Source organism: Argopecten irradians, chromosome 10, assembly GCF_041381155.1.
Source record: "Argopecten irradians isolate NY chromosome 10, Ai_NY, whole genome shotgun sequence".
NCBI classification, from domain to species: Eukaryota; Metazoa; Mollusca; class Bivalvia; order Pectinida; family Pectinidae; genus Argopecten; species Argopecten irradians.
In genome coordinates, this window is record NC_091143.1 from 39,267,113 (window position 1) to 39,282,984 (window position 15,872).

Sequence of the window (15,872 nt, forward strand, 5' to 3'; positions counted from 1 at the left end):
CGGGACCATGTCAGGATCATTTCATGCAAGTTTCAGCCAAATCGCACCAGTAGAACTTGAGAAGAAGTTCAAAATGTGCTTTCAAGATGGCGGCATTGGCGGCCATTTTGGATTTCGGATTGTCCCGAAAAATAACAACACTTTGTCGGGACCATGTCAGGATCATTTCATGCAAGTTTCAGCCAAATCGCACCGGTAGAACTTGAGAAGAAGTTCAAAATGTGTTTTCAAGATGGCGGCTGTGGCAACCATCTTGGATTTCGGATCGACCCGAAAAGTAACAACACTTTGTCGGGACCATGTCAGGATCATTTCATGCAAGTTTCAGCCTAATTGCAACGGTAGAACTTGAGAAGAAGTTCAAAATGTATTTTCAAGATGGCGGCTGTGGCGGCCATCTTGGATTTCGGATCGACCCGAAAAATAACAACACTTTGTCGGGACCATGTCAGGATCATTTCATGCAAGTTTCAGCCTAATCGCACTGGTAGAACTTGAGAAGAAGTTCAAAATGTGTTTTCAAGATGGCGGCTTTGGCGGCCATCTTGGATTTCGGATCGACCCAAAAAGTAACAACACTTTGTCGGGACCATGGCAGGATCATTTCATGCATGTTTCAGCCAAATCGCACTGGTGGAACTTGAGAAGAAGTTCAAAATGTATTTTCAAGATGGCGGCTGTGGCGGCCATCTTGGATTTCGGATCGACCCGAAAAGTAACAACACTTTGTCGGGACCATGTCAGGATCATTTCATGCAAGTTTCAGCCTAATCGCACTGGTAGAACTTGAGAAGAAGTTCAAAATGTGTTTTCAAGATGGCGACTTTGGCGGCCATCTTGGATTTCGGATCGACCCGAAAAATAACAACACTTTGTCGGGACCATGGCAGGATCATTTCATGCAAGTTTCAGCCAAATCGCACTGGTAGAACTTGAGAAGAAGTTCAAAATGTGAAAAGTTAACGCACGGCGCACGGCGCACGTTAACGCACGGCGCACGGCACGGCGGACGGCGGACGGCGCACGGCGGATGACGACGGACGAAACATGACGACTATAGGTCATCCTGACCCTTCGGGTCAGATGACCTAAAAAGCTAAAAGTGACTAATTACGTATAAATAAAGCTAAAAGTGACCTGATTACATATAAATAAAGCTAAAAGTGACCTGATTACATATAAATAAAGCTAAAAGTGACATGATTACAGATAAAGCTAATAGTGACCTGATTACAGATAAAGCTAATAGTGACCTGATTACATATAAATAAAGCTAAAAGTGACATGATTACAGATAAAGCTAATAGTGACCTGATTACAGATAAAGCTAATAGTGACATGATTACAGATAGCTAAAAGTGACATGATTACATATAAAGCTTATAGTGACCCGATTACAGATAAAGCTAATAGTGACCTGATTACAGATAAAGCTAATAGTGACCTGATTACAGATAAAGCTAATAGTGACATGATTACATATAAAGCTAAAAGTGACCTGATTACAGATAAAGCTAATAGTGACCTGATTACAGATAAAGCTAATAGTGACATGATTACAGATAAAGCTAAAAGCGACATGATTACATATAAAGCTAATAGTGACCCGATTACAGATAAAGCTAATAGTGACCTGATTACAGATAAAGCTAAAAGTGACATGATTACAGATAAAGCTAATTGTGACCTGATTACAGATAAAGCTAATAGTGACCTGATTACAGATAAAGCTAATAGTGACCTGATTACAGATAAAGCTAAAAGTGACATGATTACAGATAAAGCTAATAGTGACCTGATTACATATAAATAAAGCTAAAAGTGACATGATTACAGATAAAGCTAATAGTGACCTGATTACAGATAAAGCTAATAGTGACCTGATTACAGATAAAGCTAATAGTGACCTGATTACAGATAAAGCTAATAGTGACCTGATTACAGATAAAGCTAATAGTGACCTGATTACAGATAAAGCTAATAGTGACCTGATTACAGATAAAGCTAATAGTGACCTGATTACAGATAAAGCTAATAGTGACCTGATTACATATAAATAAAGCTAAAAGTGACATGATTACAGATAAAGCTAATAGTGACCTGATTACAGATAAAGCTAATAGTGACCTGATTACATATAAATAAAGCTAAAAGTGACATGATTACATATAAATAAAGCTAAAAGTGACCTGATTACAGATAAATAAAGCTAAAAGTGACCTAATTACAAACAAATAAAGTTAACGCTGACCTGATTACATATAAATAAAGCTAATAGTGACCTAATTACGTATAAATAAAGCTAAAAGTGACCTGATTACATATAAATAAAGCTAAAAGTGACCTGATTACATATAAATAAAGCTAAAAGTGACCTGATTAGAGATAAATAAATCTAACAGTGGCCTGATTACAGATAAATAAAGCGAACAGTGACCTGATTACATATAAATAAAGCGAACAGTGACCTGATTACAGATAAATAAATCTAACAATGACCTGATTACAGATAAATAAAGCGAACAGTGACCTGATTACAGATAAATAAATCTAACAGTGACCTGATTACAGATAAATACAGCTAACAGTGACCTGATTACAGATAAATTAAGCTAAAAGTGATCTGATTACAGACAAATAAAGTTAACGCTGACCTGATTGCAGACAAATTAAGCTAAAAGTGACCTGGAAGTAATATATGATATAACTGCTAATTTACAATTGAAGGACAAGCTTTCATAAAAGTACGTGCATCAATCTAAAAGCTATACATTCTGTTTTAAAGGTTGAATGGGGCAAACGCAAACAAAAATGCAAGTTAAACAATGACGATAGCGAAAAATAATATTAATTTTGACCATTTAAAGACATACCTTTTGATCAGAGAGGTCAAGCACTTCCTATAACGCGGCGGGTTACATGTGCACACCTACGTCCACGGTGAAAAAATTTGTGCACGGATGCTTCAGCTCAGAGAAAAAAATAGTCCTGGCCGACACCGCGTGAAACATCCAGCTAGCCTTGTTAGCTTTCTTTCATTCTTTGGCATCTTTGAAAAGCTTCGAAAAACATTTTCTGACAATTTATTCATTTAACCCTAAACTTTTAAATGCTTTTATTTATTTATCTTATCGACGTGAGTTTAGTATCATGTTTGTGTGGCTCATGGAATATATATATTTGATATATAAAGTTGAGTATATTTTTGTCCCAGTTATTTGGCTCCAGTCACTGAGTAATGGGGACACGCTCGAGGTAATTTATTCCCCAGCCGTTGTCATCTTATACCACGTGCACCTCACAGTGGAACTGTGTGGAACCACTCAAATATTTTTCATACCAGAGCGATATCACCACCTAATTGTCCGATTACGCCCCAGAAAGAAGTTCTCAAATTCATAACTTTTACATCAACACATTTGTGTAAATAGATTGTTAAAAAGTAACCAATTTCTTTCCGTTTATAATAAGTAGTTACAATAAAGAAATGCTTCTTATGCTTGGCATCCAGTATATAGTTTTAAAATTTTCATTAGTTTACCTAGCTAGCGCAATAATACGTGTACAGTAAACTCCAGCGGCTGAAGGGAGTCGACAGAATGTACCTTTTGACGTACATTTTTATACGTGTAGTAACAAGAGCATTTTGGGGCCGCGGTGGCCGACTGGTTTTAAGCTGTCCATACATATTACCATAAACCCTCCACCTCTGGGTCGCGAGTTCGAATTCCATGTGGGGCAGTTGCCACATACTGACCGCTGATCTGTGGTTTTTTCCTTGGAATTCCGGATTTCCTCCACCATCAAACCTTGCACGTCCTTACATGACCCTGGCTGTTAATAGGACGTAAAATTAAAACAAAACCAAAACCAAATGATGTATTTTACTTTTGAAGAACAAGGGTTTTCGTTGAAAAAAACAAACAAAGGCCATGTTATGTTACAAACCCTTTATCTAAACTATCAAAAATACACGTATATCGAACAAGTGCAAATATATAAGAGAGAACAGGAAATGAGATTTTCAGTGATGATTTAAGTTAAAATAAATGAAATAAAACTTCAAAAATTTGACTGTTTTCAAAGTGATAAGTATCGTCTTTATGAAGCGAAATAACGAAATGGTACTACAAAGTTAATTTTGTTTCTTATATTACTCAATATCCAACATTAAAAAAACTTGTATCTTGTAGTCACCATAGGTCGAGCATATAGCTGATGTATCGTGGCATTTACTTTTGACATCATGAAATAATAGCTGTCTTAGTTTAATAAGATCGATGGACTTTTTTTTCCTAAGACATTTACATACGTCCGACAACGGAGAGGTGTTAGATTATATGGTATAAAATGTTAAAAGCTTTTTCGAGACGCGCCCGATGAGGTCACGGCGTCACAATATGCTCCGCATTACCCAGATGCTGAGTTCCACAGGGTGGTATTCTATGACCACCGTTCTTCTTGTAATTAATATGCATATCACATAATGGCATTTGAAAAGGAAATTCCATATCTGATATGAAGTAATGGACGCTGATTCGATTAAAATCCGTGAAAAGTAAAAATCGCCTAGAAATCTACATTTTTTCATAAAATGTATGTGCACAATGTTCTAAAACGATTTTGACACGGGAAAACCGCAGATTTTTGTAATTTAAGATATCACTATATAATGTTTACAATCCAGGTTTCTTTTTTTCCTCTTTTTGTTTATTTGAAAAATAAGGCGCTACAACAAGGATATATGCTGCAGCCTCCCAAAAGAAAACCTATCAAACTCACGTCACGCTAGCACAATGAAATAGATAGATAAATCGACTTTAGATAATTTTAGATGTTGTTGGGACTTACAGCAACCAAATAATGGCATTATGATGCATAGCTATCATTGCCTGTCTTACTTCAAACGCAGCGTGCGTTTGTTTGTTTGTTTGTTTGTTTGATTAATTAACGTCCTATGAACGGCTATGGTCATATATAAGGACGGCCTCCCGTGCATGTATGCGGTGTGTTGCGTGTATGTTGTGCTGGGTGCTGAAAGGCAGTAATATTGTAAATAGGCTGGTTTTTTCATTGATTTTAACACATTTTATCGTAATATTTTATATACAATGAGATTGGACACAGGTTTCCCACTTATATAAGCCCTCTCCCTACAGAATTATAATTAATAGGCTGTATACAGGTATATGAGCCTCCGATGATGTCAGATATACTTCAACACTGGTATGTAACAATTGAAGTTTTAGATGACAGAAACGATATGCAAATATATACGACTAGAAATTTGTAAAACTAGACTATGTATTCTGATGACATTGTTGTGCGATCCTCTTACACCATAGTCTGGGAGATAACGAGGTCACAAGACCCACAACACATAGAATAGTGTGTGAGGGTATAAATTTTCTCCGTTGATACTGAGATCGTGTCCTCTATAAATCTGTGTGTGGGTTTAGCCTACAAAAAAGATAGTTTAAGCAAAAGTTTAAAGCCGTATGGCCTAGTGTATGAGGATTTAAATTATAGTAATCAAGCAGGATGGAGTTCATCCATACAGGCCTATGATTAATCAGTGTTTTTTCTCCTGAACTGCCTCCGAATCCAGGAGTTGATATAACGTCAGTGATAGTAACCCCTGAAGTAAAGAGGGTGAATATAGTTATAACACAGTAAACAAATATATATATGGATTCAGTTCAGTATTGCGATGTTCTTATTAAATTGGGTTTGTTTGTTTGTGTCACAGATATCTCAGAATTAGTTACAGTTTATATGATTATGGACCAACCAGAGTGTCCTTAGACCATTTTAGACGTTTTAGGGGTCTAGATCAAAAATCGGTAAAAACATACTCTGCTTTGTACTATACACGAAAAGGGTGTAAAGATTCCCGATACATATTTTCTGCCCCCACCTCTAACGGCTACCAAATCACATTTCTAGCAAGTCCTCACAAAAACGAGTGCTACCGTTGGGAAGAGCGATAATTTTACTTTCAAATTCATCTTACACATCTACACAAAAAGCCGCCACTAAGACGATAGCTGCCCCGTTTTTACATCACCTACACATTGGTCCTGACTGACCCCCTGGGGTCAGAAGGGTGGGGACAAAAGAGGTCAAAAATCTTCTTCTGAAATACTCAAAATACTCTTCATAGATTGAAAGGTCTTAAAGTGAACAGTCGGGCAAGGATGGCTAAAGTTGATAAAAATGGTGTGAATGTATCCAGTATAATTTCTTATGGAATAGAAAAATAAACTTTCTCGTCAAATAAAGGAATCCTTTAACGTCCTCCCGGCTGACTATGTCCGTGGTTACATTTCCACGCAGCCTCGCTTTCAATGCTTTCAACTTTTCTTTATTTCAATGGTCAGAACTGGGACACGTCAGCAGAACTTGACCGTCGTATTAATATGTGAGAACTTTTGGAAGGCCAATGAACGCATTTAGACTGGTTTTCTTTGCCCGACTTTAAGGCCCTTTATAAAAATTTGTTTCAGATTTTTCCCTGAGGAGATGGTAAAATTTACTATAGTTGATAAAGAAAAAACACATTTGTGAGCATAATTTTCACAATTTTGATAGGATATGAGTCAAACTTAATTATAATTATTAGCCTGATGTAGCATTTGAACATTATATCTATACGCGCTCGACCTGTTCTTCCGGAAACTTACTTTCCCAAAACTAGTGCAACAGGTGCGACGAATGTCCCACTGAATGCCACGCGTAGATCGTGGTGACACGCGCGCGCCATCACGTTCGTCAGCCCTTTGTAAAGTAACACAGACATCTACCGAACATATACTTGTGAGAATTTTATCAAGAAAACTTTGGATTACTTTACAAACTCAATGATAACATACTTTGATTATACATCTTGATCATATTCATGGACTAATTCAACAATGGATTCTGTTGGAAGTAAACTTAGAAGTTGCTCGTAAGTACAATCATTACTGTTCAATTGCTTTCCACCATATTGAAAGAATGGGTTAAAGATACAGTCTGACTATGAATATTATCACTTGTTTCCTCAAATTTATTAACATTTATTAAATACATCCGCCCAAGCAAGCAGCATTAAAAAAAACCGGTACATTATTCAAAGTTCCATCATGTTAAATTCCAAATACCAGGTATATCCGATTATTTTTACGTCGATGCCACAGTCCACATGTGGGTAATTAAATCACACATATACCCATGCACGCGGTGTAAATTCTGACATCAACAACGCAAACTTTACGGATTTTTCTGATCCTCGTGTGATTTTACCCATCCGTGGACTGTGACATCATCAACAACGCAAAATTAGCGTTTTCACTTGGTATTTGGGAATGTTTTTTACTTTGAAAATTTAAAAACTCAAATGTGTTGACAGGGACCGACAAGACATATTCATCATATTTTTGGGAAGCAAGTCTATTGAAAGGAAAAGCACGCTTTTCAATGGCTTCCTTACTCGATATAGGTGTTACTATTTATTATCATTTTTGACCGATTAAAGAAAATGAAGGTTAATATTCATTTGCATAAATTATGTAAATTGCTAATTAACATGTGGCATACCATTTGGGCATAGTAACGATTTAATTAACTTTTCTGGTGACATCTCCTCCACCATACACTTTTCAGTAATTTAGCTATATAAAGCATATCTGATATCCAAGAATCTGGTGGAAGTTCATTTGCATATATTATATCACGAGTTAAAAATAAATGTATCTCGCAAAAAGGCGGCAATCTTGAAAAATAATGAATAAATTTCTTATACTCATTGTTCCTTGCATGCCAAGTTTCATTCTTTTATCAAAAAGTTCAGTCTGCTATTTTATTACTTCTGCTGTATTGCATACGCAAAAGTAAACTAATTTTGCCTTTGGAACTGAACGTTGTCTTGAAGAATACCGAAAGTAGGCACTTTTCCAATGGCTCCCGGTTTATTTCTCTATTTGGTTATCATGCCTACTAGCATTAGCCTATGTTTTTTTTAACTGCAATCTGTTTTTACTTTTACTTTTTTTGTTACATTTACTGGCATTGTCGATGAAAATGACAGCTAGTTTCTAGAATATCTTGTCTAAGGAAATGAACGCTATCTTGAATAATACCGAAAGTAGATACTTTTTCAATGGCTTCGGTTTAAATCTTATTTTACTTTTAGTTATCTTGCCTACTCACACGACAAGTTCCATGCTTTTGTTAAAAATTCCGCTTGTTAGTGCGGCCATCTTGAAAATATACGGTAGATAGGCACTTTTTGCGATGGCTCCTGCCCTTATTCACTTTTAAATAGCCATAACTACTTGTATGCCACGTTTCATGCTTATATTAAAATAAATCAACGATTTTCATTTTTGGCCGTATGCCGCTCTACTAACATCATCACTAGTTTATGTAACAGTCGCCTCATGGTTACATGGTTTTAAATAATATGACATTTAAATGGCTGTTGAACCACTTCCGTCATCCACTATCACTCCCGAAGTTTTCTTTAACATGTCAAAGTAAGAGTTCTTTTTCGCTACACATTGCTTCTCCTCCTCAGGTCCGTATTTTATAACCCGGACTCCGTCTTGTGGTTTAGATTTATCCTTGAGTTCGATACGGACAGAACTCTTGGAAGCCATGGCGGGGTCTTCAGGAAAGTAATTATAAGGAAGGAGGTAGGAAAGTAATTATAAGGAAGGAGGTAGAAAGTGAGACCCATTCCTGGGGAGGGTGTGACTGGAAGGTCCTCAGTATGCGGGATATGGTGTAAACCCATTGTTACCCAGGCAACCAAATCCTGTAATACATAAACTATGGTTACCGTATCCCATTCGAACATTGTGCAGCTTTCAGTGGTAAAAATCATGAATGCTATTGAAAAATGTTCGCAAAGTGGCAAAGGCTGACAATATGACATTTGCACATATAAACTGTAAAATTATTCTTTCTTACTTGACAAAATTGCACAAGTTCGCTTATGGTGGGCGTTGGATCGGTAATCGATTGTAATAGTAATCTGTCATTTTATAAAACTTAGATAACGTGTCAAGCAATGGAAATCAGACCATTGTTGTTATCTGGTATAGAAACAATTACTGAATAAAATAAACTTTGTATATTTATAAATCAAATTGAAAAATATTTCAGGTCATTTCATATCGTTATGCGACAACCAGCCAATTGCAATGCGACATGGCTAAAATCAGCCATCACCTCTATCTGCCTTATACATTGTATATTATGAATGAAACCATATGCTTATAATGTATTTATCTTAAAGATACTCCACCGCCGACAGAGCATAAACGATACCTACCATTTTAGCAATAATTGGTGTTTAATCGTGTATACATATGTCTAATTAGCACAAAGATAATATAAAAGAATTTATTTTGCTTTTGGACACAGTGTCAGGGATTTTTTTTTCCGGATGCAATTAACAATTTTTTATTTTTTTAATCTTGAAGTAAAATTAGAAGCTCAAACATTTCAATGATGGTCATGGTGTAAAGTAAGTAACTTTTGTAACTGAAGAAAAATATTAAATCGTCTGCTCCTGTTTTTGATAGAAAAAGAGTTGTTAGCGGTGGAGCATCTTTGATAAAAATAGCATCCAATGTTTCTATATTTAGTTCGAAATCAATTGATTAATAGTAAATATATATATATATATATATATATAATAAGAGCATTCATAGCCCTTTGAATAAAAACAAATGCATTGGATGCAGAAAAAAGTGCAAAAATAATAAAACCTGGTCTTCGATGCTTTCGTTGTTTATGAACCTCTGGAACTGAACCACGGGATCGGACGAGTCCATGTAGGCATAAGCAGAACTGCTCCTCCTTTCGGATTCTTTGTACTGAGTGACTGCTACCTGGTACCTCGCCCAGCTGGCCGCTGGCTCGTTTCCTTCGTTCTCCGCGAAGAGCTGCTTAACCATCCCATTGTTGACAAGACGATAGGCTTTGGGATTTCCGTACGCGTTTTTCTCTTGTTCGTTATAGAACAGAAGATACTTGGGCGCTTGAAAATTGAATTTATAGGCGCCATCCTCTTCTGTTTGCTTGACTTGACGTGAATAGTTCGTCATGTGGTATTGAGCGTTTTGCACTGCGGAGTAGTCATTTGGTCTCGAGGAAGGCGTGATGTCCCAGGTTGCAAATCTGTTTGTTTTTCCTTTAATGTCAATATCTACCTTGAAGTTAAAGAGATGGGTATGAAGATTTCCGTTAATTTGATCATGCACCTGAGCTCCGTAAGGTTCTTCTTGTTTTGTGTGGAATGTAGCTAATATATACCCCGTAGACACTGCACGCACCTCCACAACCCCGTTCTGGTAGAAGATGAAATCAAATATATAGTCGTAATTCACTACCGTGAAGGCTGACCTTAGTGTTAGAACTACATTTGGCATTCCCTCAAAATACCCGCCGTAATCTGTGGAATATGACTGATGTCGCCTCAGCGGGTATCCAGTATTTTGCTCAAACAGACAAAACGTGTTCTTGAATGTTACCAGTTCTTTCGATGACTCGAGTACAAACGAAGTATCCATAAATGTAGCGTGGGCAGGACAGTCAATCCCTGGTACCAGTCCTTTATCTTGGGAACCTATCAGCATGAAACTGTCGAAAAAATTTGGAAACATCTGATCTGGTTTAAAACCAGAATAAAGCACTACAATTTCCTGTAGACTGATTTCGAAAGCAATTCTTTCATTCAAGAAGCGGATGTCGTAAATCTGTGGTCCAGAAACGGTTGCCATTCGGTAATAAAATTGCCACCCCATGTATTCCACGTGATTGTGATGTATTTTGTATCTCTTCCCATCAGGCTCAAATTGTATCGGGTCTCGTTTGAATCCTTCTTGAAACTCAGGACCACGTCTTTTCAGTGATGAAAATGTGTTGTCATTTTCCACTGGATAAGGGACTTTAATTTTCTCCACAGAGCCGTCAGCATAACCTGTTGCCAGTTCCTCGAAGGTGCTAAATGATTGACCGTTATACCACACCGCTTCAACCTCAACATTTTGAGTGTCTTGATAAAAATTTACAAGAACAGCAAAGTCCAAAGGATGCAAAATGAAGAAGTCGATATTACGTAGCATAGTAAACCAAGTTTTCCTCCCAAGGGGAACCCCTGAAACTGCTGGAGAGAACGGTGTTGATACCTGCATGATCAAACATTTGTCGCCACAGTCTCTTAACTTGCCACCAAAGCTCTCTAAAACCAGGTCGTATAAAGTTTGGTGGATTGTTTCCTCTAAGAACGTTATTTCAGCCGTTACCTCTGGTCCAGTCAGCGGCCGAAGGTTAAATGGAATATCTTTTCGCCGCCCCGGAACTTCTTTCAAATAATTTGGTTTCGGAAGAGGACCAACTAAATACTCTTCGACGACAGGTGGACGTTTATCTCCCCTGAATATTGTGACCATTGCTTCCCTTTCAGGCTTCACTCCATTGTTATCAAGATAATCGAGGACTTTCATCTTAGGAGGAACATAAATTTCTGCCAGATACACATAGCTGTTGTTGACTCTTGCCTTTGAAGGGTCGACCAGATTAAGGCTCCTTTGTGAATGAAGATATTTAATGAGCCCTCCTACCTCAACTGCTGTAAGGTCGTGGAAAACTGACGGATCGGATGGCTCTTCTAAATTGATGTCCTCTTTACCTGAACATGTTGGCGTCATTTGGTCCTGAAGTTGTTTGTCCTTGACAAATGATATGATGATAATTCCAACCAATAAACCAAGAACACACAGAAGAAGGACAAATGCCAGTAATCGCCATCTTTCTGTTGATCGCCTGTATTTATCTACGTCGGTATTTGCTGGAGAGAAATGAAAAGTCTTATCAAGAAATTTAAAAGTTAAAAAGAAATTGCTTAGTGCAAGAAATCAAAAGCGATATAGATTGACACGTGGCATGTGAGGAGAGTTATCTAAATAATTCATAGTGAAACACATGAGTCTCAAAAAATTGTCACCGGTGTTTCATGCATCAAAACCGTACAATCAAACGAATTATGTAGTGATAAAATACGACAGCGCCACTTTGTGAATTAAAGTGTAACTAATTAGGCTTAGGTGTGCAATTAAGGAGAGAAACATTGTCCTTTTTTGACAAGTTTGTCTCGGACTCAGACCCTGATGTGGAGAGAAAGCAATGTCATTATAGAAGTCATACAATTTCACTGAGGTAATAATAAATACTATCTATTTCACTAACCTTCTTTAGCAAAGTACAGAACAGATTGATAGCATAGGTGTCTGTAAATGTTTATTTAACTTGTTGATTTATACACTGTATGATAAAGTGTAATATTAAAACAAATGCAGGAACCTATGAAACAAGCAGCCACACAATAAATTAAACAATTGTTGAAAATTTCTTTTGGTTGATAAGTTTGTCCATCTGTAAACAAAGTTATAATGGGGTTTTTCATAACAAAATACTTGACTAAATTTAGTAATTGTTCTTCTCACATTTTTCAACTTGTAATATATATAAATACTTACCCAAGAGCATCTCATAAGCCATAATATATATTGATATAAAATTCAATGACCAGAAAAACAATTCCTTCAAAACCTGAGGCTAATCGATACTACCTTACGGCTTGTATCTTTTACCAGATGCACATGGTATCACATTAATGGAAGATCATTCCTGTCACGAACATACACTTGATACATTTTTGTCTCATATGCATACATGTTTAATTCACACACATTATTTTTTTTCAAAGTAACTGTCCTGTCAAATTAAAATTGCTGAGTGACTTTGCGACCAGAATTATTGCTGCAAATTTTGCTGAAAATCTTTTTATTTTGCACAATGAGATGATAGGACAATTTGACTTTGACAGGATAATTTTTTTTTTCATTTTTTTTTTCTCAATCAAATTTCTCTTTAGAGAACATCAATAATCAATAAATGACATATAAATCGCAGTAACATACTATCAACTTTATATAACAACATAATGAATTATGAAATGTACTTTTTCTTTGAAATGCCGGCTGTTTGTAAATATCATTATGACGGCCGCAACTTGAACATGCTTTTGCATAAAGTTAGCCAGAGGTTAGAATAGAGATTGTTGTGATTTTCAAATAAAATGTTAAATATTCATTTTATGTACTATTGTATTGACAACCGTCTGAAGTGTGAGTGATCATGTGATTGCATTGTGGTCCAAATCACCTTATGGTATGTACTAAAAGGTAAAATTGGGTATCAGATGGCATATTTGTCTCGTGATATCAATTTGTACAAAATAAATAACTTTTACAATCTGTGAAGGGATACATTTAGAATTTTCTCCTTGGAAAAATTCATTTTCGAAAATAAATCTTTCCAGAGAGACAGTTCTATCTGTATCCCGTTACATACAAATGTAGGAACACAATTGATATATTACACCGAACAAAATTTAAACCAATCCATTGTTAAAATCAACATTAACAAGATTTTTTAATATCTTGTAAAAGTTACTCGTAAAGATGTTTGCCTAAATCCGTCGGACTACAAACAATGTGATAAACTTCATGCCCTGACTTTATGAAATACGCCATAATGACAATACGGCACATTTTCTTATAGAATTTTTATTGTTTGTAGCATCATTGTCGTAACAAACTTGAAGCAGCATCGTTGCCATTATTGGTTGAAGTTGCAGGCGAAGTCAGGTCCGGTCACCTGTTTTGCTTCAATAAGATTATTTCCCCGGGGTTACTTCTCTCAAGGGTTATTTCCCTCGCCTTCCAATTTCTGTGAAAAATCAAACTTATTCAATGCCATATGATCAAGTTTGATCCTATCAGAGCAATCTAAATGAAAGTGGGCTATAATAATATACCTTTTGAAGTTTTAAAATTGGACCTGGTGTTTTTGTTTATAGTAAAGTTAGCCGTTGATCAAGACGTAAACAGAATTTCGAGGTATTTCATCATCAAATGAGTAATATTGCACATTTTTTGAGTAAATAATTATTTTACCCATATTAGGGCTTAGAAATTTTTACTTTTTCACGCTTACCGTTTTCAACCCTTTACCGATATACATATGGAAGAAAATCATGACATTAAAGATTTTAGTTTCTTGTCGCCAGTAACGTTGAATAAAAAATAAAATGAATAATCGGGAAAAAATAGACTAAAGTCGGTAAAAATGATATTTATATTTCCTATATTTTCTTATCAAATAGAAAAAGAAAATATCCTGTCAAAATCACTCAGTATGCTAAGAAGTTAATTTTATAAGAGGAATAATTAAGTGTCCTCCCGGCTGGCTATTTGACATTTCCGCGCAGCATCGCTTTCAAAGAGTTATTATTTATTGGTGTTTTTGTTTATAGTAAAGTTAGCCGTTGATCAAGACGTAAACAGAATTTCGAGGTATTTCATCATCAAATGAGTAATATTGCACATTTTTTGAGTAAATAATTATTTTACCCATATTAGGGCTTAGAAATTTTTACTTTTTCACGCTTACCGTTTTCAACCCTTTACCGATATACATATGGAAGAAAATCATGACATTAAAGATTTTAGTTTCTTGTCGCCAGTGACGTTGAATAAAAAATAAAATGAATAATCGGGAAAAAGTAGACTGAAGTCGGTAAAAATGATATTTTTATTTCCTATATTTTCTTATCAAATAGAAAAAGAAAATATCCTGTCAAAATCACTCAGTATGCTAAGAAGTTAATTATATAAGAGGAATAATTAAGTGTCCTCCCGGCTGGCTATTTGACATTTCCGCGCAGCATCGCTTTCAAAGAGTTATTATTCATTACACGGGGCTTTTCCATAATTTTAATGGTCAATACTGGACAACCTAAGCAAGGACTTTTTGAAGGCTAATGAACGCATTTAGACCGGGTTTTTTGCCCGACTATTCACTTTAAGGTAATTCATGTTTCCAAAATTGGTAGACTGTTATCCCATCATGTTACATGCCCAATAAAATATCTCTTGGCCTTCCAGAACTTGATTTTTTTCGAAACTGGAAATGGACGTTTTACAGAAAATCGTTTCACCGTTTTTTCGTTCCAGGTTTGGTCCATATCAAAAAACGAAATATTGACTTAAGTTTAAAACCGGAATTAAAGCTGCCATATTGGATTATTGACCAGCATAAATTTGTCCGCTAAACCTGCCTATGTTGCCTAAAATATAACTGGAAGCGACGGTGATTGGCTACTAAATGTGTATACGGCGGTCATTACAATTATGTGAAGTGGAAGGGTCTCGGAAGTATTTCATTGTGCACAGTTGTTTAATTTCATAAATAGGATGTAACATGTGGGCAGTGGAGTACATAAAATCCCAATGAATAGGTATGTGTCCGTTTTCCCGCCATTGCATGGACGATATATTAGAAATATGCCGCTAACGTAGCGTAGGACGATTTCACATTTTTAAGAGGCACCGCGAGCGGACTATATCCTAGGCAAAAAAATAAATAAATAAATAAATAAAAACTTAATAATATAGGCAGGTTTAGCGGACTAAGCATAAATATGCAGCTGGTACACCTTCATCACATAGCAATAGGTCTTTGCATCCACAGGGACATCCTGATTTCACATGAACTGTCCATTAGCCTTACAATGCAAAATCTGTTTCAAGAAAAAAGACTCTTGACCCTGGTCGACCTTGACGTGTAAGCAGTTTATGTTTTCTTGCCGCAGGACAGAACGCTCACTCTTGTGATACACCTGGCTCTAGTAGCTGTGTTTTCTGTATGAAAAAAAATATAATACATATTTTCATTCTAAACAAAATTTCAAAAATATGTAATAATTCTGTTTGGAAAATTTGATCTGTTGAAATTTCGATCACCAATTAGCCACCGAT

At 36.1% G+C, this 15,872-nt stretch overlaps 2 protein-coding genes across 2 annotated transcripts; one reads left to right on the forward strand and one right to left on the reverse strand.

Annotated features, from left to right (window-relative positions):
* The first annotated feature begins 1,363 nt into the window (after nt 1-1,363).
* Nucleotides 1,364-1,813, forward strand: LOC138332703 (uncharacterized). Its single transcript, XM_069280694.1, has one exon. It carries the CDS (start codon nt 1,364-1,366, stop codon nt 1,811-1,813), a length of 450 nt encoding a protein of 149 aa, XP_069136795.1.
* Nucleotides 1,814-7,027: 5,214 nt separating this feature from the next.
* LOC138333868 (putative amine oxidase [copper-containing]) lies at nt 7,028-15,374 on the reverse strand. The gene is given in 4 exon segments (XM_069282509.1): nt 7,028-8,678; nt 8,681-8,797; nt 9,756-11,839; nt 12,528-15,374. Coding segments are annotated over 4 exon segments (2,451 nt in total). The 5' UTR covers nt 12,550-15,374; the 3' UTR covers nt 7,028-8,450.
* Between the last annotated feature and the right edge of the window lie 498 nt (nt 15,375-15,872).

Coding starts and splice junctions, on each gene's coding strand:
- LOC138332703 (XM_069280694.1), top strand. CDS start 1,364: ATGATTACATATAAAGCTTATAGTGACCCGATTACAGATAAAGCTAAT.